The sequence below is a fragment of the Leucopleurus acutus genome, assembly GCF_964270905.1.
Source record: "Leucopleurus acutus genome assembly, chromosome: 4".
NCBI lineage: Eukaryota > Metazoa > Chordata > Mammalia > Artiodactyla > Delphinidae > Leucopleurus > Leucopleurus acutus.
The window spans coordinates 116,754,550-116,778,100 of NC_139146.1; the positions used below are offsets into that span (position 1 = coordinate 116,754,550).

The window sequence follows — 23,551 nt, forward strand, 5'->3', positions numbered from 1 at the left end:
CATTTTGATTTAGAATTCTGCCCTTTTTTATGAAGCACATCCTCTAAAGCCCAGGAATAGAGTTTGAGTTCTAAACTCTTTGCAGGTGGGAACTACATGATGTGTTGTAGGGGACGAACTGAACCAATTTGTTTTTCGGGGAGGGTAACCTTTTAATTGGCTACTACAAATTCTGAGTATGAAAAGCCCTTAACCCCCTGCCCCCCAAAATACTAAATTTGAGCAACAGATACATATTAAGAAACTCCTCCTTGATTTGGATTTACAACACGATCCTCTGAAACTCCTCTCTTTTACAGATGTCCAGCAGGAACTCTTTTTATTACCTCCGCACGTATTTCTTTGTGCTTTTCTGTGAACATTTTCTTAGCTTCAAACATAAAAGCAGCAAATTAAGCCTGCAGGTGACCTTCCTTTTTTTTTTCTTTTATCATGTTGAACCCCAAACAAGCTCAGTTCTTGCGTTTGGCCTACATCTTCTCTGTCCGTGAGGCCCCAAGAGAACCATGGTAGTTACTTAAAAAAAAAAAAGAAAACAAAGCAAACTATGAAATAGAAAATAAAAACTGAACATAGCATACTATGGAAGCAAAACTGAAACCACACCCTCGCCACCCCCATCTCTCCATGGCAGACCATGGCCTACAAATATTCACATTTGGAAATATTTTCTCAGTCACAGTAAAGTCCAAATCATGGTGGTGGGCTTCCCCCTCACAGCTCATAGCGTATTCATTTTGTCGAATCTGCTCAGCCAGCCACTGAACGATGATGAAGGGAGTTTTTGTGGGAAAGTTCTATCCTTGATCCAACATCATCCACAGGTTACACGGGGTCACATCTCTGTACAGTTTCCATCCAACCAAATGATACTCTGTCCATTCAAGAGCCCTAGTGCCAGATTCAGAATGTCCTCATGAGCTGGTTCCAAGCCCTCTGGATCTGAAGGCAGTTGGGAGTTGGCATTATTCCCATGTTACATTTGGCCTGCCCAAGGTAGGGTGATCAGGATGTCTGGAATACGTGAAGAGGACAAGAAGAGCAGGGGGTGCTGGGAGAGAGGTGATCATGCACAAGCTTCTTGCTCTGTCGTGCATTATATTTTCAGTGCTAACAGCGTGTATTTCGACACATAGGGCTTGTGCTTTTTTGTTAAATAACTCGCCTCGAAACGCTCGTTTGGCAAACGTGGCCATGAATGTGTGTGTGGGTGTGTGCGTGTGCACGTGCCTGTGTTTACGATGTGTCATGAGGTTGTGTGTCAAGTCCTGTGGGTGTGCCTTGGCCCCTCCCCTGATGCTACACCCACCTCACCAGCAAGGAAAAACTGATGGGTTACACCTGGTCGGTTTGATATTCAGAAGCTTCAGACAGGCTTTCTGAGAAGCTTAGGAAAGTCTCCTGGTATTCGGAACATACAATCTCATAACGATAATGCCGGAACTCCACAGCAAAGGTGCCAAAGTAAGACAGGAAGCACATGACCAGGCCCCACTGGACCCTGGCTGCGTACAGGTGGATGCCTTGGGCCATGAGGATGAAGTCTGGGGAGAAGTAGTCAAGGCAAGTTCCTCCATCGGCCACATTAAGACGGGGCTCTTTTCTGGGCAGAGACAGGTTACGGGAAAAGCCTGGCTCTCCCCCTGACTAGCAGAAGAGCTTCACAGAGCCAGCTGAACACCATCTACATAAATAATACAAGGTAACATTATTGAGCCCTTACTTTGTGCCAGACATGCCTCTAGGTGCTTTCATGGAAAACCTAACTTATTCATCACAACATCCTGTTATCAGCAGTTCGCTTAAAATAGGGAAACGGAGGCCAAATGGGTAACACGGGTATTAACTGGTGGAACTGGGATTCAAACACAAGCACTCTGACTCCCTGGCCATGCATTCGACCGCTATACTCTACGGCTGCCTAATAAACTGTGAGACTAGCTAAAGAATTACAATTCCAAAGTAACTAGTTGGCCAGAAAAACAACGCTGTATTTTTAAAAGACACTGCAGGGCTTCCCTGGTGGCGCAGTGGTTGAGAGTCCACCTGCCGATGGAGGGGACACGGGTTCGTGCCTTGGTCCAGGAGGATCCCACATGCCATGGAGTGGCTGGGCCCGTAAGCCATGGCTGCTGAGCCTGCACGTCCGGAGCCTGTGCTCCACAACGGGAAAAGCCACAACAGTGAGAGGCCCACGTACCGCAAAAAAAAAAAAAAAAAAAAAAAAAAAAAAGGCCACTGCAAATGACGATGGAACAATGTGAACGTATCAAACAGCTAACTACCTCCATATAGGCTGTGTTTGTCTCTGCAGTGATACTAATAAGGTCTAAGTGGCCCCTCTTCTTCTCTCTAGTTTTCACTATTGCCTTTCAGACAATATTCTATAGGCTGGTTTCATTCCTGGTGTTGCATTTAAACTTAAATGAAAGCAGGCAATTAAAAAACCAAAGAACAGATGATTCATCTATGCCTGACTATACACAGAGTGTATGTATATGTACACACACACACACATCAGTATATATGAAGGTAGGAGCTGGGGAGGAGAGAGGTTCATAACGTTCTATAGTGAAAAGCTAAGAGGCCAAGGACTAAATAAAGTTATTTAGAAAAATCAGAAATGTTCCCTTAGAATTAGTTCTACCTTCAGAACTTAGCCTTAAAATCTTGGGAAATTTTCAGAGAGTGAAAAATTCTGTGACAACTACTTCAGCCGAACTTCACTCTCCTGACTAGGCCTGGATTCATTCACCTGGGAACCACGAAATGGTTCCAAGTCTTCGGAAATATCATGGATCAGAATTGTTTGGTATAAGCTCAAAACTCAGAATGATTTAAAATCTGTACATACTCTTCTGACTGAGGGTTCAAAATGTTGCAAAAGCAATATTAACTTACAGGGGAGGAATATATCTTCAAATCTCACACTGGCAGAATTCTGACCCGTTTACTCATAAAATATTTTATCAGGTTGCTAGTAATAAGCAAGTTTTTTGGCTTGAATTTCAAGTCCTTAAATGTTCTCAATCTAATGAGACTTAAGAAAACCGCTAAAATGACTGAATGGCAGTTTGTGAGGGAAGAATAAAGAAATGGCTCCAAATACTCCACTAACGAACATCTCCAAAAGCTAAACATTTTCGGTTTTTTCCTTTTTTTTTTTTTTTTTTGCGGTACGCGGGCCTGCTCACTGTTGTGGCCTCTCCCGTTGCGGAGCACAGGCTCCGGACGCACAGGCTTAGCGGCCATGGCTCACGGGCCCAGCCGCTCTGCGGCATGTGGGATCTTCCAGGACCGGGGCACGAACCCGCATCCCCTGTATCGGCAGGCGGACTCTCAACCACTGCGCCACCAGGGAAGCCCAACATTTTCGTATTTTAAAGCCACTCTAAGGAGGGATGGCATAGTGGTTAAGAGTATAAGAACTGAGCCTGAGTTTAGAACAAATCGACACATACCATGTGTGATCTTGCGTAATTAACCTTCGTTTTTCACCATTCTTACTTGTTAAGTGAGGATTAAAAGGGTTGACACATTTAAAGTGCTTAGAATACTGCCTAGCACATTATAAGTACCCAATAAATATTGGCTATTATATTGATGATTGTAACTGTGTTAGCTATACAGTTTGCCATCTAGGAACTCCCTTCTTCTCCAGTTTCCAGAGGACCTAATGGAGTAAACACTTAGGATTGAGTGACTGATCTGATTGGTGGGGTGGTTACTGGCCGACTTCCACTGGGCCCTGCTATAGTAGGTGGGGTCACTGTGCTCCACCCTAGACCAGTCCCTCTGCGATCTGTTTGGGCTTCAGCTGAGTGTAGTGCTCTCCTCTGCCTTTCCCTGATTTCTCTGCTTCTTACTGGGTGGATAGATTGAATTCCAGGGTGTAAGATAAGAGGCCTGCACGATTTTCCTTTCCAAGTTTACTAGGAATAAAGGCTGATTTCTTCATCCCCATCTGGCTCCGTGTGACTGTTCTCCATTGGTTCAAACTCTGAGGGATGAAGGGAAATAAATAGCACCTCAAAATTATTTGTTTAGGACAACAGTACATGCAGTGGTAATCTAGTTCTTGAATTTTTCCAGAAAAGCTTACTTGTTTTCCTGAAAGGTATAAATGTATTTTTGTCCCTAGAAATTCATTTTAGAGTTAATAGATTAAATGAAATAACAGAGCCACTAATAAAGTCGAAAATGAAAAGAATTTTTCAAGATGGAAGGAAAAAAACCCTACAATTCTCTTTTGGTTATGCATTCTATGTTTTTCACAAAAGGAAACTTTACATCAAAAGGAGAATGCATGGCACCATTCCTACAGATTGAAACCGTTTTGAGAAGGCAGAGCTTGGTTCTCCATCTCCTCTTTGGCATGAAAAATAGGTCTGAAAGTTTTCATTTTTATACCTATTTATTTTTCTTTTTTGTCTAATATTCTGAGTTGATACAACAGTATATCCTAACCAACTGAGAATGGCACTCTTCTCATCTTCTACGTGGACAACTTATCTGTGTTTTAATCTCACTGGCAAAGAACGTTTTCACATTCAAAGGATACAGAGGACCACGCAGAGAGTGACAGATGCTGAGAGAATAACTCGTGGAATTCCAACTTTCCGTCCTTCATTCTTGATGTTTACTTTGAGTGTCAATGCAGCCTGGATCCAGCAGGTCAATGTGCCAAATCCAAAAGTCAAGGAAGTTCCGACATTATGGATTTCTTCATCATTTGTGAGCTAAGGGATGAACAGATAATGACCTGTGGAGGCCCATTTAGAAAATACATACAAGCCAATGGAATATGTGAAGGAGAAAAAAATAGGTAAAGAGATGTCCCAATAATGGGATGACAGGTTGTAGAAAGAGTAGAACCCTTCATCTCCACTGGCTCTTTGTGTCTATTCTCCATTGGTTCCAACTCTGAGGGGAAGAAGAGAAATGAATAGTATGCCCACACCTCAAAACGTTTGTTTGGAAGAATCATACAGGCAGTGGTAATTTATTCTTTGAATTTATTTTCCAGAAAAGCTTTGTAGAAAAGTAAAAGAAAAAAGCAGGAGAGTTACACAAAAAAAGAGAAATGTCAAAGTTTCTACAGACATAAACCCCAAACTCTGTTTTCTACACTAAGAAATGAGACCAGAATCCGGCTGTGTATTTACTGATTGAGGATGGCCAATTCTAAGCAGGCCAAGATTTCACTGGCCTGGACAACTAATAACACTTGAGCTGTTCTTTACTCTTACAAAACTGGCCAGTCTATGTAATGTGGCCAATTCATTGTTAATGGGCTTTTGTTTTGTTTCCTATTATAATAAGAAAACTGCACTTATGAGCTTTTGCCATATCTGGAGACCCATTAAAGGGCAACAGTGTTTGAAGATTCCTGGTCAAGGCTTTTATACAGTTAATAGGTTAAAGGAGACCCATCTGGGTTATTTCAATTGGGGGTTAGAGATGTAAACTGCCCAAATCATTACCCACTGATTTAAAAAATATATCTGTCACTTAAAACACCTTTATTAATGGCATATATTTTTAACTACACATGTACCCCACATATATAGGAAACACAGGTAATAAAATCTACTGTAGAAAGATGGCTTTAAAAACATGGTGAAAATATCTTTTTGAATCGCCATTGCCTTCAGGTGTTTTATTGTTTAGCGTTGCTATGAATAATGGTTGTATCAAATCAATATTACTTTCCCTTTACAATATTTTTCTATTGTTTTGGCTGTAGGATTTTTTCTTCTTTGAAGAAGCCATTTCCCCCCCCTCACAGTTCAAAACACATATTTTTGAAACATTTTATTTTATTTTATTGTTATTTATTTATTTTTTGGCTGCGCAGCATGTGGGATCTTAGTTCCCTGACCAGGGATCGAACCCACACCCCCTGCATTGGAAGCATGGAGTCTAAACAACTGGACCGCCAGGAAAGTCCTGAAACACTTTAAGTAATGATTCCCCAAGTCAAATTTTACTACTAGGAAATTGGTTTTCCATGGTCTACATAGTCTGTTCATTTATTTTTTAATTCTAATTTTAAAAATAGATGATACAGTTACATGGGCCAAACTTTAAAAAATTATAAAAAGAGTATAGATTGAAAAGTCTGTCTCTTATCTCATATACTAGCCACCTGGTTTCTCCACAGGCAACTAATGTGTTATTTGTTTCCTGTGTAATCTCTGTAGATATTCCAGAAAATGTTCTTCATATAAAGCGCCATCATTTACAGTTTTGAATATCTGTGGTTCACCCAAACAACCCAATCACTGGGATTCTTCAGGGAACTTTAGTGAAAAACAAAATGTCTATTCAGTAACTTCCATCTAAGACCTGGTTGAGAGAAATGATAGTTACTGAGCATTTTACAACATGCCAGTCCCTGTAGCACAGATGGATAAGTGGAGGAAAGACTACCACCAAAATCTCAATAAAAAATGCTCTGTGCCCTAACATTTTGGAGCTTAACAGATAAACTCTCAAATATTCTCCTGATAATTCATCCTCCTAGCCAACATGTTCTAAGAATGCAGCTTTCTCATTATCTAGGTTGATACGGAATGAGATCTAGAATAGTTAGAGGAATGGGTGGGATTGCCTGCCTATCTGTCAGACAGCCCATTAAGTAAAAAATACTTATTAAGGGCTTCCCTGGTGGCACAGTGGTTAAGAATCCATCTGCCAATGCAGGGGACACAGGTTCAAGCCCTAGTCTGGGAAGATCCCACATGCCATGGGGCAACTAAGCCCACGTGCCACAACTACTGAAGCCCGTGCACCTAGAGCCCATGCTCCGCAACAAGAGACGACACTGCAATGAGAAGTCCGCGCACTGCAACAAAGAACAGCCCCTACTCACCGCAACTAGAGAAAGCCCGCGCGCAGCAACGAAGACCCAGTGCAGCCACAAAAATAAAAATAAATAAATAAATTTATTTATTAAAAAGAATACTTATTGAGTTGCTACTGTGTGCCAGGGGACATCTTGGGGAATGAGTTATCCTAATTTAATGAATTATCAGCACTGAGGGTCAAGGACGAGAGACAGTCTTAGAAAATCCACTACCATATTTTCAGTAAGAACATTCCTAAACACTCACTAGAATGCTGAGTGTCTGGAATGCCTGCACCATTTGGATTTCACTCAACAGACGGCGGAGAAGTGTCAGGATTGGTGTTTGACTGCAAGGAGGAAGTTTCTAGTAGTAGTATATCACAGAGGCCGGAGGATGCTGGGGAGGGAATGGAGGCAGGGAAAACAGAAAACTACTGTAACTGGGCAGGGTCTCCATGTCTATTTTACAAATGAAGTCATTTAGGTCAAGAGTTGTGTGAGGGTATTGGCAAGGGAAATTATGCTTAAGTGACCTTGGGTTTCTACATCTCTGGGAAGAAGAGTGAGGGTTAGTACCTCCTTATTCAAGTCACAGGCGTTCTAGAGAAATTCTGGGTTTTCAAACTGACTCCCATGTGAGCTTGCTAATCTAAAATGCAAGGTTTCATCCAATAAGAATGTTCAATGTTTAATTACAGAAAGGCAATGATCCTATTAATTTTCTAGAAAGGTACATTAGAATACAATTTGTTATGAAAAAAAGTATATAGCGGTTTGAAAGCCCTATTTTAGTAGATACGTTTCCCAATAGGTGTGCTGTATTTCTAATGCATAGGGAGGAATTTCTCATGTTTAATTCAGACTTACGTAGGCGAGGCTCAAAGAACAGATGGGCTGACTGCTGGAGAAACTGTGCATATCAGGAACCACTGTTAGCATTTTTTTAAAGATTCATGGAGAATTCTATGGGCCACGTAGTGACTATAACTCAGTGGCTGTGATCATCATATAGGTGAAGTGTGAGATGGAGGTGAAAAAGGCCAAATGAAGTACCTGAAAATTACCAAGTAAGGTCATTCCAAAGGAAGCCAGACAGAGCGCCACCAATCCACTAATATTCAGCCATGGATTTAAAACCTTTGGTTTCAGTTGTATGAAGCGCAGAACAGCTACCACCAGAGCTGGGAATAAAACAAAATGTTATAATTGAAAAAGTTAAATCACACAGTCAGACTAGGAAGCAGCGTTCTAAAGCCACAATGTGCAGAAGTAAACTTTTTGCCACAGTACACCTTTAAATCTCTAAAACGACAGATGCATTTTTAAAAGAAATTTTCCATGTGATGTTTCTGATTACTGAGATGTTTTATTCTAGCTAACCTGGGGAAAGCAGAGAGGAACTGAAGCAGCGTGCTATATGTTATTTGGGTGACGCAAGATGATAGACTGGTAACAACTAGTGTTGTTCTCAGAGTTTTCAAAAACAAGGTCAGCACAAGACAGACTGGCTTAGGAGAACATCACAGAGGCTTGGCACACAACAGATCAGACACAGAGAGACAGCCCGTGGCACAGGAATTCACTGATTCAATCAGCCTTTAGTTTAGAACCGTGTTAGAACAGATAGGGTAAGAAAACACGGGGAAGAAGACAAGGTTACCAATCTAGACAAACCTGCTGGTCCCTGTGCCAGAAATCATTCCCGGGGATAGGAAGGAAGATAAAGGCACATGTACAAATCCCTTTATTACTGGTTTATTCCCTCTCCCTTCTGATTCTACCTGCAGGTGTTCACTGTCAAAGGACAAAGACAGCTCACCCAAATTAGAGCAGTTACAGCAATAAAATCATGGAATCTGTATTTTAACATAGCAGATTTGGCGGTTTGGTATGTACTGAAAATCATATTGATTATATTAAGAAAGCTCAATTCTTCACATGATGTTAATTACTTATTTTAAAATCCCACTCTTTTGAATCAAATTGTCATTGGAGAATCTGCAGAGAGAAAAAGGAAGTTACTTAGATTTCAAATCTGACTTCTAATAGTAACCTTGAGGCCAGTCCATACTCAAGTCACTAATCTAAGAATCTCCTTTTATTAATTGCTTGGTGCAGGGATATTTTCATATTTATACAAAAAGCTGGGAGAGGTCAGTCTACAAATGATTTTTAAAAAGCACTTGCAATTAATATGTTATATCTAATATGAAGAAATGCACTTACTACTTCCTAAGGCAATTTATTTTGACATTAAGGTTTAGCAGGGAAGACAATTAGGAATTCAAGAATCATCCTATTTATACAACAATTAGTAGGTAATTATTTGCTGTAAGTCTGCCTTGATTTCAGGCCATTATTAGTAGCCATTAACAAAGAAACCCATTCACAAGTTTGCATTTCCCAAGTATGACGAATTTCATAGTTTCAAGCTACAAAGTTGGTTCAGTGAGTTGACTTTCAGTTCCAAGTACCTCTGGTCAAAGAATGGTATACAACTTGGTTAATAGTTGGATTCTGGAAACAAAATAGAAATAAACTGCAATCTATGAAATCTTAAATTGTTTGGATCTGATTTAGCTTTTAGTATATTTATGTTAAAGCTAATGCCCATGATTCATCATCAAATTAATAGATTATACTTGAGTTGATAATAGCTTTTTAACATCTTTATTGGAGTATAATTGCTTTACAGTGGTGTGTTAGTTTCTGCTTTATAACGAAGTGAATCAGTTATACATATACATATGTTCCCATATCTCTTCCCTCTTGCGTCTCCCTCCCTCCCACCCTCCCTATCCCACCCCTCTAGGTGGTCACAAAGCACCGAGCTGATCTCCCTGTGCTATGTGGCTGCTTCCCACTAGCTATCTATCTTACGTTTGATAGTGTATATATGTCCATGCCACTCTCTCACTTCAACCCAGCTTACCCTTCCCCTTCCCCGTATCCTCAAGTCCCTTCTCTACGTCTGTGTCTTTATTCCTGTCCTGCCCCTAGGTTCTTCAGAACCATTTTTTTGATAATAGTTTTTCAACCTAATGGTTTGAGGGATCCAGTTAGGAGTTATCATATTATCAGAAGTCTATTAATGTTGACCATAACTATCCTAGAGGATGAAAAAATAAGCACAATTTCTAATACTTTTGGGGATACGAATAGGAGGAAGAAGTGGGGAGACAAGAAATTCAACATAAGCGCCCTGACACAAAGTGATCTTCAGATAAAGAAGTCATTAGATTTAGACCAGAAATCTCCACACAAGGCACCAGGGGAGACATTTGCTAATTAATTGTGTGTGGATATTAGTCAGCACATAATGACAGAATACTGAGGCAGCACATTTAATTTCTTTTAAAAACGACTAGTGGAGAGTATGACTCTGGGAACTTTCTGGTTGTCATCTAGTTTGGAGAGCTAGGATGGTGTCGCAACTCTCGCCAAAGCCCTAACCCACTGCCAAAGCAGACACCGAAATGGCACTTCACGTTGACCATCCAGGTAGTTTGTGTCACTCTACCCAAAGGGACACAGTCAGTGCCACTGTCTGTGTTACTCATTTCTCTCCAGTGAACTCTGGATGTGTACTATTCTCCTGGCTCCAGCATTGCTAGCCTTCTCATTTGTAATATGGATGGTAAGTCATTTCATCAAGAACAGATGATGACATTAACCAGGAAACAGAAACTTCCCTGAAGACAGGAATCAACCCAACATTCCCAACTTCCAGAACAGCATTCCAAACACCACACTTGGCCCTTTTAACCTATTAACTCCATTATTAATCAGCTGAGGCTAGGCCTAATTTCTTTCCATAATAGGGTCTAGTTGAAATTTTATGGTTGTGGAAATAATAAAGCTTCTGATCCATTAACAGTTTTATTAACAGGTTTAAATGCAGACAGATTCAGACTATCTGTTATGAAGTCCATTTACAACCAAGTAATGATTTAATTATACCTTATTGAAAAAGTTTTCTTGGGCAGTAGGGCAATTTCAAAACCATCTTTATATATGTCAACCAATTTTTACCACATTAACATTCTGCTCAATAGACATATTTTTTGTTTCATTTAAAAATTTAAAATTTTACTTACAGTTTCAGAAAAGATTTTTAAAACCCACCCTTTTGTTGTTTTTGATATTCCCAACAGTCCTTTGCTATACAAGTGTCCCTTATTTATTTATCTGCCTGTTAAAAAATATAAATATTAGAGTAATTCCTTATTTTCTTTGTTAAATTCTTTTATTTTGAAGCTGATCGGGTTTTTAAAGTTCAAACTCAAAACAGCAGCTCTTCACTGCAGTTCTAGACTGGTGTCTGGCCAAATTCTTTTTCATTTTGTTTAGTTTTACTGTTTATGCATCAATAATTCTTATTTATGACAGCAGTAGAACATGACAATCAATATGTTTTGGCTGAAGGAGGGAAAGACGCCGCTATTAGGTGACCAAAATCATTCAGCTATTAGTTTATCCTCACAACCTCTCCAGAGCAGAAAATAATATTCCTTTTAAGAAATTTTTCTTGGTCTCCAAAGAAGACATACAGATGGCCGTGGCACGTGAAAAGCTGCTCAACATCATTAATTATTAGAGAAATACAAATCAAAACTACAATGAGGTATCACCTCACACCAGTTAGAATGGGCATCATCAGAAAATCTACAAACAACAAATGCTAGAGAGGGTGTGGAGAAATGGGAACCCTCTTGCACTGTTGGTGGGAATGTAAATTGATACAGCCTCTATGGAGAACAGTATGGAGGTTCCTTAAAAAACTAAAGACAGAATTAGATATGACCCAGCAATTCCACTACTGGGCATATACCCTGAGAAAACCAAAATTCAAAAAGAGTCATGCACCCCAATGTGCATTGCAGCACTATTTACAATGGCCAGGTCATGGAAGCAACCTAAATGCCCATCGACAGATGAATGGATAAAGAAGATGTGGTACATGTATACAATGGAATAGTACTCAACCATAAAAAGCAACAAAATTGGGTCATTTGTAGAGACGTGGATAGATCTGGAGACTGTCATACAGAGTGAAGTAAGTCAGAAAGGGAAAAACAAATATTGTCTATTAACGCATTTATGTGGAATCTGGAAAAATGGTACAGATGAACCAGTTTGCAAGGCAAAAATAGAGACACAGATGTAGAGAACAAACGTATGGACACCAAGGGGGGAAAGTGGGGTGGTGGTGGTGGTGGGATGAATTGGGAGATTGGGATTGACATGTATACATTAATATGTATCAAATGGATAGCTAATAACAACCTGCTGTATAAAAAGAGATAAACAAACAAACAAATAAATAAAATTTAGGAAGTTAAAAAAAAAAAAGAAATTACCCAGCCCATAAAAACTAACCACCCTGTAACCTGGGGCCTTTTGACTTCTGAGATGGCCCACACTCTGTCTGTGGAGTGTGTTTCTCTCTAAATAAATCCACTTCTTACCTAAAAAAAAAAAAAGAAATTTGTCTTAGGTCTTTACACCCCACCATTCAGGAGAAATGGAGGTGTGGATTCAGGACAAAAAGCATAACTAATTCTATAAGGAAATCACTGAGCATTTGATCTTTGATTAGTCCATCAAAAAGATATAAGATCTTTGCTACACCAACTCATTTGTAGGTTATAAATTATCATCTATACAGCTGCCAACAAGCAGTGATTTACAGGTGGTCTATGTTGTTTCTTATAGTCAGTGATGTCGTCTAAAGTAACAGTCTGAGGTCTAAGAGGGATAGGCCTGGGGAGACAAAAGCAACCACAGTTTAGAGCAAGAATCATTAGTAAACTGATTCTTTTTCATTCCCAGATAAATAATTGTTGGTTCACTCCCACTGAACACTAATCTTAATCAGTTCTGTGTCTACCAGATGGCACTAAAAATGATGAAAGATAATAAAGTATAAATATTGGATGCTGTAATACCTTAGAGCAAAAGCTAGTAAAAACTTAATTGCTTCTTGGTGGAGCAGGGGAGGACTGGAGAGTCAGATGATGACGAATGTCATCTGCAAGAGGGGAACTTGTTTTCATGACTGTGTTTTTGGAAATGCTTTTATAATGAGTTAATCATCAGCTTTATAACTGGATAAATTTGTGAGCTGTGCAAACTGGCATATTTTAGACTTTACACTAAAGACTATTGGGACATATCAATTTGTCTTAAGAATATAAAGGATAATATATTGTTTCCAACATGTTCATTGGTTTCTTTAAAGCCCAGTGGAGGACAGACAGCCTGTGATAGCTTCCTCATAAAGGCAGTCTCCTTCCTCATAAAGGCAGTCTCCTGTGTATCATGATTAGAAGAGGTAGTATTTGCAAAGCACTCAGCATTGTGCCTGGAATATTAAGTGACTGCCATTAATTATTGTTATTATTGTGCTCCGTGGGGATGATCATATGAGTCTGTACCAACCTGCAGGCCTACGTGGTGTGATTGCAGAGGGGCTGGGAAGGGTCCCTGACCCTGCAAGTCCAGATTCACCCTTGGGACTTTGTGTTCTATTAAATGCAAATATCTCCTTAGAGGTCATTTATGCCTTAGCATGAATATGTTTATTAGAGCTCTTCAGAAGAGTAGTGTCAAGGCTAGGAAAAAAGAGTGAGTCTACAGCTCCTGGCAACTTTGAGGCTAAAGGCAGTGACACAAAACCGGACCCACTAGCACTTCCCCTGGTGCCTCACAGGGAACATTCTCCATGTTTCTCACATTATCAGCCTTCTGAACCAACTAAGATTCTGCCTGTGTTGCATGTTGGACCAACAGTCTCCCTTGATTTTCCAGGGAATTCTACAGGTCTTCCTTTTTCCTACAGCAAACATTAAAAAGGAACATGTAAGAGTGAACAGAAATTTCTTTGTGGGGTGTTTATAAATAGATGAAATAACAGGGCACCTCTCTGGGGGACAGGTGCCAATACTCCCTTGGTAATAACATCATCATTCTCTCTTACTTGGAGTGAAAGTCTTACTATGCAAAATAAACACTTCCAGAAAACCACTGTTGAAAAATTTAGCTGTCACTGGCCGACCCAACAATATGCCAGTGGTGGTAGCTGGTTGACCCTTTGAAAGACACCGAGAGTCCTGGCCTGGAGGAAATGGGCTATAAGGTCAGTTTGGAGGAAGACAGAGAGCATGGCTGGTTCCCACGATCCCCAGGGAACAGTACAAAGGGGACAGGATATTAAATGAGGGCCTTGGTCCCTAAAGGAAAAGTGGGGAATTGGGGCCAGACATGAGTACAAAAGGTTTCTTTCTTTTTTTTTTTAACCTATATTTCCATTTGCCAGCTTGATATGTGTATAGGCAGAGGGGAGAGCATCACCCTAATGTTAAGGCTGACCTTTAGATTTAAAGACAATATCTACACACAATATTTATCACAGAGCCTAAGCATTTTTTCATCCTTGCCAGTGAAGGAAAAAATAAGGCATTCTTTTTAAAGCAAACATATCGCACAATATTACATTCTCATGCAGGATTTTATGGCCCATGAAATATATTATTTCATGCAGCAAAAGAAATAAAGTCAAGAATTGGCTGAAATGAATAAAGATGGTAAAGGGAAAAGAAAACGTAAGGTAAGCAGGTGAATGTAAAAGGATTCATGAGAAAAAAAGACCCTCAAAACAAAAAGCCCTCTTCAGCATATTGACATGATATGATACCGAATTATCAACTAAGTCCACCATGATTTTGATATGGGTTTGGGAGAATTTAAAATAAAAAAGAAACATACCAAAGCACATAAAGCATTCTTTATGCTCTTCTTACCTAGGAATGCTGCCATGTTCATAACTTGACTAAACACACAGCTTGCAGGAGGTTCATCACCTGCAATACTTGAAAAACAGGAAGTGTTTTATTATTACTGTAGTAAAATTGATAACTCTCTGCCATCGACTGAATGTCTGTGTCCCCTAAAAACTCATATGCTGAAATCCTAACCCCCAATGTGATGGCATTAGGAGGTGGGGCCTTTGGGAGGTGATTAGATCATGAGGGTGGAGCCCTGGTGAATGGGATTAGTGCCCTTATAAAAGGGACTCTAAAGAGTTCTCTTGCCCTCTTTCTGCCATGTGAGGACACAATGAGAGGATGGCAGTCTGCAACCTGGAAGAAGGCTCTCATCAGAACCTGACCATGCTAGCACCCTGATCTTGGACTTCCAGCCTCTAGAGATGTGAGAAATAAGTTTCTCATGTTTATAAGCCATCCAGTCTATGTTACTTTGTCTTAGTAGCCAGAACTAATACACCCTAAACTTTCCTAAGATCCAACAGATCAGAAGAGAATTATCAAGTTACCTTATATAGGGTGCATGCTTCACACCAGGTTTCCTGGATAACAAAAGAAAACCCAGAAGCTCAGGTTAAAGCATGGTCACTTGTGCATAGCTTAACTTCATCAGTGGCAAAGTTTTTGTTAAATCTACTGATGAACAAAGAATTACCCAGAGATAAATTTACCTTTCAGCTGAGTTTAATGGGAAAATTTTGTCATCCTCCACAGCTATAAAGTATCTATGAAGAAAAAACAAAAAAATTTATAAAACAAAGAAATGTAAAAAACCCAAGAATCGGGCTTCCCTGGTGGCGCAGTGGTTGAGAGTCCGCCTGCCGATGCAGGGGACACAGGTTCGTGCCCTGGTCCGGGAAGATCCCACATGCCGCAGAGCGGCTGGGCCCGTGAGCCATGGTCGCTGAGCCTGCACGTCCGGAGCCTGTGCTCCGCAACGGGAGAGGCCACAGCAGTGAGAGGCCCGCGTACCGCAACAAAACAAAACAAAAAACCCAAGAATCATTTGTTTCCCAGTTTTATTGGACTAACCACATTAAATCATATTCATTTTTTTCTAACTGGGACAATGTTGTTTTACTACAATGCTTTACCTATAGCTCACCTAGCCCTCTGAACCATAAATGTCATTAATAGTATTTCTGTAATTTTCAAAAGAAAATTAATGGCAATTAATTAATGGCAAGCATTATAATCTGGAAACCGGGAAGCAAAGAAGTAAGACCATACAACTTTGGGCAAACTAAAATTAGGATTCAAAGTTTCTAATTTCTCAGGAATATGTGTCCACCTTTCTTAATGAACTGCAAGGAACTAAAATTATTTTCTAGAAGTAAACAGTACTTGAAATAAGCAAGTGTGGGAATATTTTGTGATAAGCAAGACTTCTAATGTAATGATACCCATTTTATAAACATACCAGAGCCAGTCACACACACCAAAAAACTGGACTACGAACGGGACTGTGAATGGAATCTTTATAGCATGTTAATGTCAAATTAGCAAATCTTGCAAATAATGAGTCCACATCACCAGTATTCTTCACCATCTGCTTTGCATAATTTATTACTTGCTCTTATTATCTACTTTGGGTGAAACAAGAAGGGAAGAGAAATGGGGAATTTAGCATGATTGAATTAGTAAACATTATTTTAAAGTATTTACAAATACATTCATATGAATATGAACAGTTGTCCCTCGGTATATGTGGGGGATTGGTCCCAGGACCAGCAGTGGACACCAGATGCTGTGGATAATCAAGTCCCATAGTCAGCTCCACATCCAAGGGTCCATATCCTCGAACTCAATCAACCATGGACCATACAGTACTGTAGTATTTATTGAAAAAAATCCACATATAAGTGGGCCCTCGCAGTTCAAACTCCTGTTGTTCAAGGGTCAACTGTAACCTACGCACATCCTCCTGTATACTTTCATCTCTAAGTTATTTATAATACCTAATAAAATATAAATAGTTGTAAATACAATGTAAATGCTATGTAAATAGTTGCCAGTGAGCAGCAAATTCAAGTTTTGCCTTTTGGAACTTTCTGGAATTTTTTTTCCTGAATAATTTTGATCTGCAGTTGGTTGACTCCAAGGATGTGCAGTCTGCAGATACAAAGGGGCAACCATACTATCAACACTTGACATTTTTATCTACATTGCACCTGAATCCTTAAATAAGAGAATACTCACACTATCCACAATCCAGCTGAAGTAAATAAGGTAAATACAAGGGGTAAAAACATCCATATGCTGCATTTCTTCCCATCCATGCCTGTACCCCTGAAATAAAATGAACAGGTATTAATAACTAAGGCAAAAATTGATCTCACTCTTTCAAGATGGAAAAAAACCTGTTTCAAGAAAATAAAGTGCCCTAGTGACTTCCGCAGGTGACCTAACAAAGAGAAGGGTGAAGTGATTAAGTGGCACCTCTAAGGAAATATCACTGCTCATTATTTGGGGTTTTACAATTAACTTCAAAAAGTCACTTACTGGGTTTGAACCAGCGCTGCCACATTTCTGAGCACCTCTGCAATATCTGCTATCATGTGTTGAGACTCCCTGGCCCTTCCCAGTGCTGAGAACAGAGAGAGAACACAGCCTTCCCTTCCAGGCTGGTAATCTGTGAGGTCTCAGGAAGGTCTTAGTTCCCAGAACTGACCTACCTGATTAGGTAGATCTTTCAGAGCAGGGGACAGACAACTTGACCTAATAATGTGTCTTTGAACAGACATGCTGTAGTGTAAACACCTACTTGGGTAGGGGTGTTAAATAAATTACAGAATCTAGGAGTCGAAACACATTAGAGCCACTTTCAATCAATTTAATTCAGTCTAATCCAATCTGATCCAGTTCACAGGTATTGACAACCTACTTGTGCCAGGTACTATACCAGGCAGTGGAAATACTGAGGTCTAATGAGTATAACTCTTTATATGTAATAGTCTATGCAATATATAAAAGCTATTATCTGAGCCAGTGGTGCATGGCTGCCCAGTTTATACGATGTCGAAACGATGAACATTTTAAACAAATACAATATGACTTTTCACTGTCTATTCATTTATTTATGTCCAGAAAATTGAGCTCATAATAAAGCTATCAATAATGCTAACAAAAATAATTCCACCAGTAGCCAAGATGCAGAGGGAGTACAGAAAATAGGGATGTTAACTGAGCATGTAAACCAATTTTTCTGGATCTGCCCCTTGAAATAGGGTGCTCTGAAAAGATGAGTACAGCCAAAAGGGTTACACTGGAGTAAGAGTTAGGGGACCTAGTTCTCAACTTTTTCTTTGCCTGTAACTGACTCCGTAAGCCTGAGCCATTTACTTAAATCAGCAACACCATTTCCCCATCTTGCCGCATGAAGACTGAAATCTAAGAGAGGGAGAAGGGCATCAAAGACTGAAGCCTCACAGGGTGGTGGTACCTTGGAAATTAACCCAAGTTCAGTTTCTTATATTTTTACAGTAACAGAATGCTCCCATATACCCAGAATAATCAGCTGCAGAAGAACTCATGCCTATGAACCATTTTCACACTAGGCTGGTGAGTAAATCACAGTGTCAACTTAACTGATATACAGTGAAAACAGAACTGCCAAAAGGTTAAATATTCACATGGGCTTCCCTTTTAGGAATGTCTATATGGAAAATCAAAATTTTGAAGCAGGAAGTTAGAGTGAAGAGAGTTAATGAGATAATTCTAAGACCAAGGCATCAAGCACAATAGCCACTCACTAGCTGTGTGATCTAGTAAGTTATTTCACTAGCAAGTTATTTCATCTCTTAAACCTTAGTTTAATGATGGAGATAACTTCTATTTTGTAGAGTTGTGCTGAGGATTAATGACAAGGCAGGTAAAGTACCTCACACATAAATACATGTTCTGTAAGTGGCATCCCTGCCAACTCTTAACTGCCAAGCAGATCAATACACCTGTTAGGACAAGGGCAGGGCCTCACGACAGCTTAACACTTTCTTCTCTGGGCTCCCGCTTTTCTAGAACAGGGCAGACTCCCTTCCTGATAGTATTAGTAATAGTTTCTTTCTTCAGATGACGCTCCAAAAAATTAATTAATACCTTTTTCTTACACATATATTGAAGGCCCACCTTCTTAAGTTTCTACCCTCTGGTTATCATTAAGTATGCATTGCTTTTCTTACTTTGTTTTGGAAGCAGCTAAGGTGGCTAATGGCTACTCTCCTAAATTGTTTTATTTCATTTTTTATTTATTTTTTTTTTTGCGGTACATGGGAATCTCACTGTTGTGGCCTCTCCTGTTGCGGAGCACAGGCTCCGGACGCGCAGGCTCAGCAGCCATGGCTCACGGGCCCAGCCGCTCCGCAGCATGTGGGATCTTCCCGGACCGGGGCACGAACCCGTGTCCCCTGCATCGGCAGGCGGACTCTCAACCACTGCACCACCAGGGAAGCCCTAAATTGTTTTATTTTTACTAGTTTAATTCTCATAGGGAAACCTTGTATACAAATTATGAGAAAACCATACTGTATCCCTTGCCTAATGATAGATGAAATTTCCCTTTTTTAACCTAAAAGTATGCCTTGGGAGGGGATAAGAGTAAGTCTATGGATAATTGTATTATTTAGCTTCTAATGGAACTATTTTGGTGCTTCCTCAGGAAGTTTACATTGGTTATGCTTTTTTATTTTCCCTTAGAGAAAACTGCAAATTCATGGGCAGTTGTAAGAAAGAAAACAGAGAGATCCTGTACATCCTTCACTCTGTCTTCCCATCTTGTATAACCACAGTACAATATCAACACCAAGATACTGACATTGATATAATCCTTTCACTTTATTCAGATTCCACCAGCTTTACATGCTCTCCTTTCTGTGTGTGTGTGTGTGTGTGTGTGTGTGTGTGTGTGTGTGTGCACGTGTATTTAGTTTATGCAATTTTACTACATTTGTAGATCCATGTGGCCACCACTACAGTCAAGGTACAGGACAGTTCCAACACCTCAAAGATCCCTAATGTTGCCCTTTTATAACCACACCCACTTCCCTCCCCTGCACCCTCCTTAATGATCTCTAGCGCCCATTAATCTGTTCTCCATTTCTATAATTTTACCATTTCAAGAATGATATACAAATGGAATCATATAGTATGCAACCTTTAGGATTGACTTTTTTTCACTCATCATAATTCCCTGGAGACCATGTAAGGTTTGTGTTGATCAACAGTTTGGTACCTTTCATTGTTGTGTAGTATTCCATGGTATGGATGGACCAAGTGTGTTGATTTACCTCTTACAAGGTATCTGGTTTGTTTCAAGATTTTGGCCATTGCAAATCAAGAAGCTATGAACATTAGTGTACAGGTTTTTGTGGGAACATAAGTTTTTTTAAATTGATTATTACTATTTTAAAAATATTTATTTATTTATTTAGGCTGCATTGGGTCTCCACTGCTGCGTGCAGGCTTTCTCTAGTTGTGCCGAGCAGAGGCTTCTCTTGTTGTGGAGCACAGGCTCTAGGCGCGTGGTCTTCAATAGTTGCTGCGCGTGGGCTCAGTAGTTGTGGCTTGCAGGCTCTAGAGCGCAGGCTCAGTAGTTGTGGCACACGGGCCTCGTTCCTCCATGGCATGTGGGATCTTCCTGGACCAGGGATCGAACCCATGTCCCCTGCACTGGCAGGCGGATTCTTAACCACTGCGCCACCAGGGAAGTCTCGGAACATAAGTTTTTATTTCTCTGGAATAAACACCCAAGATTGCAATTGCTGGTCATTTGCTAATACATGTTTAGTTTTTTCTTTCAATCTCCATAGAGACTGTCAAAAATTGCCATTGCGGACTATATTTCAAGTCGTTATGGTGGTGGGGTACTGGGAAAAGTTTTCAGTTAGCAATAATCACGCCTTGGATAAACCTCATTGGCTACAATACTGCCACTGAGCAAAGCTTATACATGTTTAGTTTTTAAAGACTTGGTCAAACTGTTTCCAGAGCAGCTGTACCATTTTATTTTCCTACCAGCAATGTATGATTGATGCGGTTTCTTCACATCATTATCACTATCGATGATATCACTATTTGGTGTTATCATTAAATAATCAGTGTTAATTGGTGCTATCACAATTTTTTATGTTAGCCATTCTGAGAGTCATATAGTGATATCTCATTGTGGTTTTAATTTGCATTTCCCTGGTGGCTAGTGATATTAAACATCTTTTCCTGTGCTTATTTGCCATCTGTATGCTCTCTTCAGTGAAATGTCTATTCTTGTCTTTTACCCATTTTCAACTTGGATTTCTTTCTTTTTTTTTTTTTACAGTTGAGAATAAAAAAACAGTTTGAGATTTCTTCATATATTCTAGATACTAGTCTGTTTTTGGACATGTAGTTTGCAATTTATTTTCTTCAAGTCTGTAGCATCTCTATCCTCTTATACAGGGTCTTTTTAAAAATTATTTTTGTGTATGTGTGATAAAATATACATAATGTAAAAATTTTACCATTTTAACCATCGTAAGTGTACAATTCAGTGGCATTAAGTACCTTCATATTGTTGTGCAACCATCACCACTATTCATCTCCAGAACCTTTTCATCTTCTCAAACTGAAACTCTATACCCGTTAAACAATAACTCTATTCCCTCCTCCCCCAGCCCCTGGTATCCACCATTCTACTCCCTACTTCTATGATTTTGACTACTCTAGCTACCTCATGTAAGTGGAATCATACAGTATTTGTCTTTCTGTGTCTGGCTTATTTCATTTATTATAAAGTTCTTGAGGTTCAACCATGATGTAGCATGTATCAGAACTTCATTTCTTTTCCTTTTTTAAAATTTTATTTATTTATTTAATTTATTTTTGGCTGTGTTGGGTCTTAGCTGCGGCACGCGGGATATTTGTTGAGGCATGCGGGATCTTTCTTTGCAGTGCGTGGGTTTCTCTCTAGTTGTGGCCTGCAGGTTTTCTCTTCTGTAGTTGAGGTGCGCAAGCTCAGTAGTTGTGGTGTGCGGGCTTAGTTGCCCCGCAGCATGTGGGATCTTAGTTCCCTAGCCAGGGATCAAACCCGTGTCCCCTGCATTGGAAGGCAGATTCTTTATCACTGGACCACAAGGGAAGTCCCAGAACTTCATTTCTTTTTAAATTAATTAATTTTACTTATTTATTTTTGGCTGCTTTAGTTCTTTGTTGCTGTGCACGGCTTTCTCTAGTTGCGGCGAGCGTGGGCTACTCTTCGTTGTGGTGCGCGGGCTTCTCATTGCAGTAGCTTCTCTTGTTGCGGAGCCCGGGCTCTAGGCACATGGGCTTCGGTAGTTGTGGCACACGGGCTCAGTAGTTGTGGCTCGTGGGCTCTAGAGCACAGGCTCAGTAATTGTGACGCGTGGGCTTAGTTGCTCCACGGCATGTGGGATCTTCCCAGGCCAAGGCTCAAACCTGTGTCCCCTGCATTGGCAGGCAGATTCTTAACCACTGCGCCACCAGGGAAGCCCTTCATTTCTTTTTAAGGCTGAATAATATACCACTGTATGTATATGCCATATTTTGTTTACCCATTCATCTGTAAATGGACACTTGGCTTGTTTCCACCTTTTGGTTATTGTGAATAATGCTGCTATAAACATATGTATGACATACACAAATATCTATTCATGTCCCTGCTTTCAGTTCTTTTGAGTATATACCTAGGAATTAAATTGCTGGTACTTGGTGGTCATGTGGTAATTTTATGTTTAAGTTTTTGAGGAACCCCCATGGTAGCTGCGCCATTTTACATTCCCACCAGTGATGTACAAGGGTTCCAGTTTCTCCACATCCTCACCAACACTTGTTATTTTCTGTTTTCTTTTTCTTCTTTTTTATTTAAACAGGGATTGTGTCAGATTTTATTTATTTATTTATTTATTTATTTATTTATTTGGCCACACTGTGCAGCTTGTGGAATGTTAGTTCCCTGACCAGGGATTGAACCCGGGCCTTTGGCAGTGAAAGCGTGGGGTCCTAACCACTGGACCACCAGGGAATTCCCTATTTTCTGGTTTCTTGATAGTATCCAGAACTATTTATTTAAAAGACTGTCTTTTTAAATTTTGATGAGTTCTAACTTACCAAGTTTTCCTTTTGTGGATCATGATTTTGATGTCAAGCCTAAGAACTCTTTGCCTAGCCCTTAATATCGAAGATTTCCTCCTGTATTTTTTTCCTAAAAGATGTATAATTTTACATTTAAATCTGTGATCTGGTTATGTCTTTTTAAACAATAGATTTCTATTGTCTTATTCAATTGTATTAGACCCTAGACCATTTATAAATCACTTTAACAAGGATCAGGAAATAGGTGATGAGCTAAGTCAGTCTTCTGACTTAGTAATAAGTAGTAAAGAAGATTCTTATAATGAAGAACATATATTTAAGCCATAATACACCCTACCATGCCAGGTTCTTTTGTCAACTGACGAGTATGAGGTTAAGAACAGAACAGTGAGGTGTATGTGTGTAGATGGGGGAAGTTCCCTACTTCACCTCCTTACCCACCTTTGAGTTATCATGGAGACCAGAAAATCAAAGTAAAATGCTCTTTCAGGACCAGCTTCTGGTTTTGTTAACCAACCAATACCCCATCTGACATATCTTGATGCTTTTATTTCCTTCTCCCTCCCTGGTGGGACTGTGTTAACCAAAGAAGGGGACTCTGTTACATATACTTTTCTTGTCCAAAATAATCTATTTGTCTTTCCTTAGCGCATACCCAGCTGATAATGTAACCAAAGAACCTGCAATAGAAAAAACACTGATATACTCTCTACTTTCTGTGCTGGAGGAGGATTTCTGGAGATGCCAGGAGATGAATATTTGATTTGGTTTGGTTCATAAGGTGTTCTGGCTT

The 23,551-nt window shown here is 39.8% G+C and overlaps 1 protein-coding gene across 1 annotated transcript; it reads right to left on the minus strand.

Moving 5' to 3' along the window:
* Positions 1 to 1,335: 1,335 nt before the first annotated feature.
* On the minus strand, positions 1,336 to 16,961 carry TMEM150C (transmembrane protein 150C; the record flags this gene model as incomplete). Its single annotated transcript, XM_082837706.1, has 7 exons — positions 16,876 to 16,961; positions 15,348 to 15,401; positions 15,186 to 15,218; positions 14,653 to 14,720; positions 7,904 to 8,031; positions 4,562 to 4,739; positions 1,336 to 1,544 (listed from the first exon to the last, which is right to left on the minus strand). Exons 1-7 carry the CDS (start codon positions 16,953 to 16,955, stop codon positions 1,336 to 1,338), a joined length of 750 nt encoding a protein of 249 aa, XP_082693832.1. The 5' UTR covers positions 16,956 to 16,961.
* Positions 16,962 to 23,551: the final 6,590 nt, after the last annotated feature.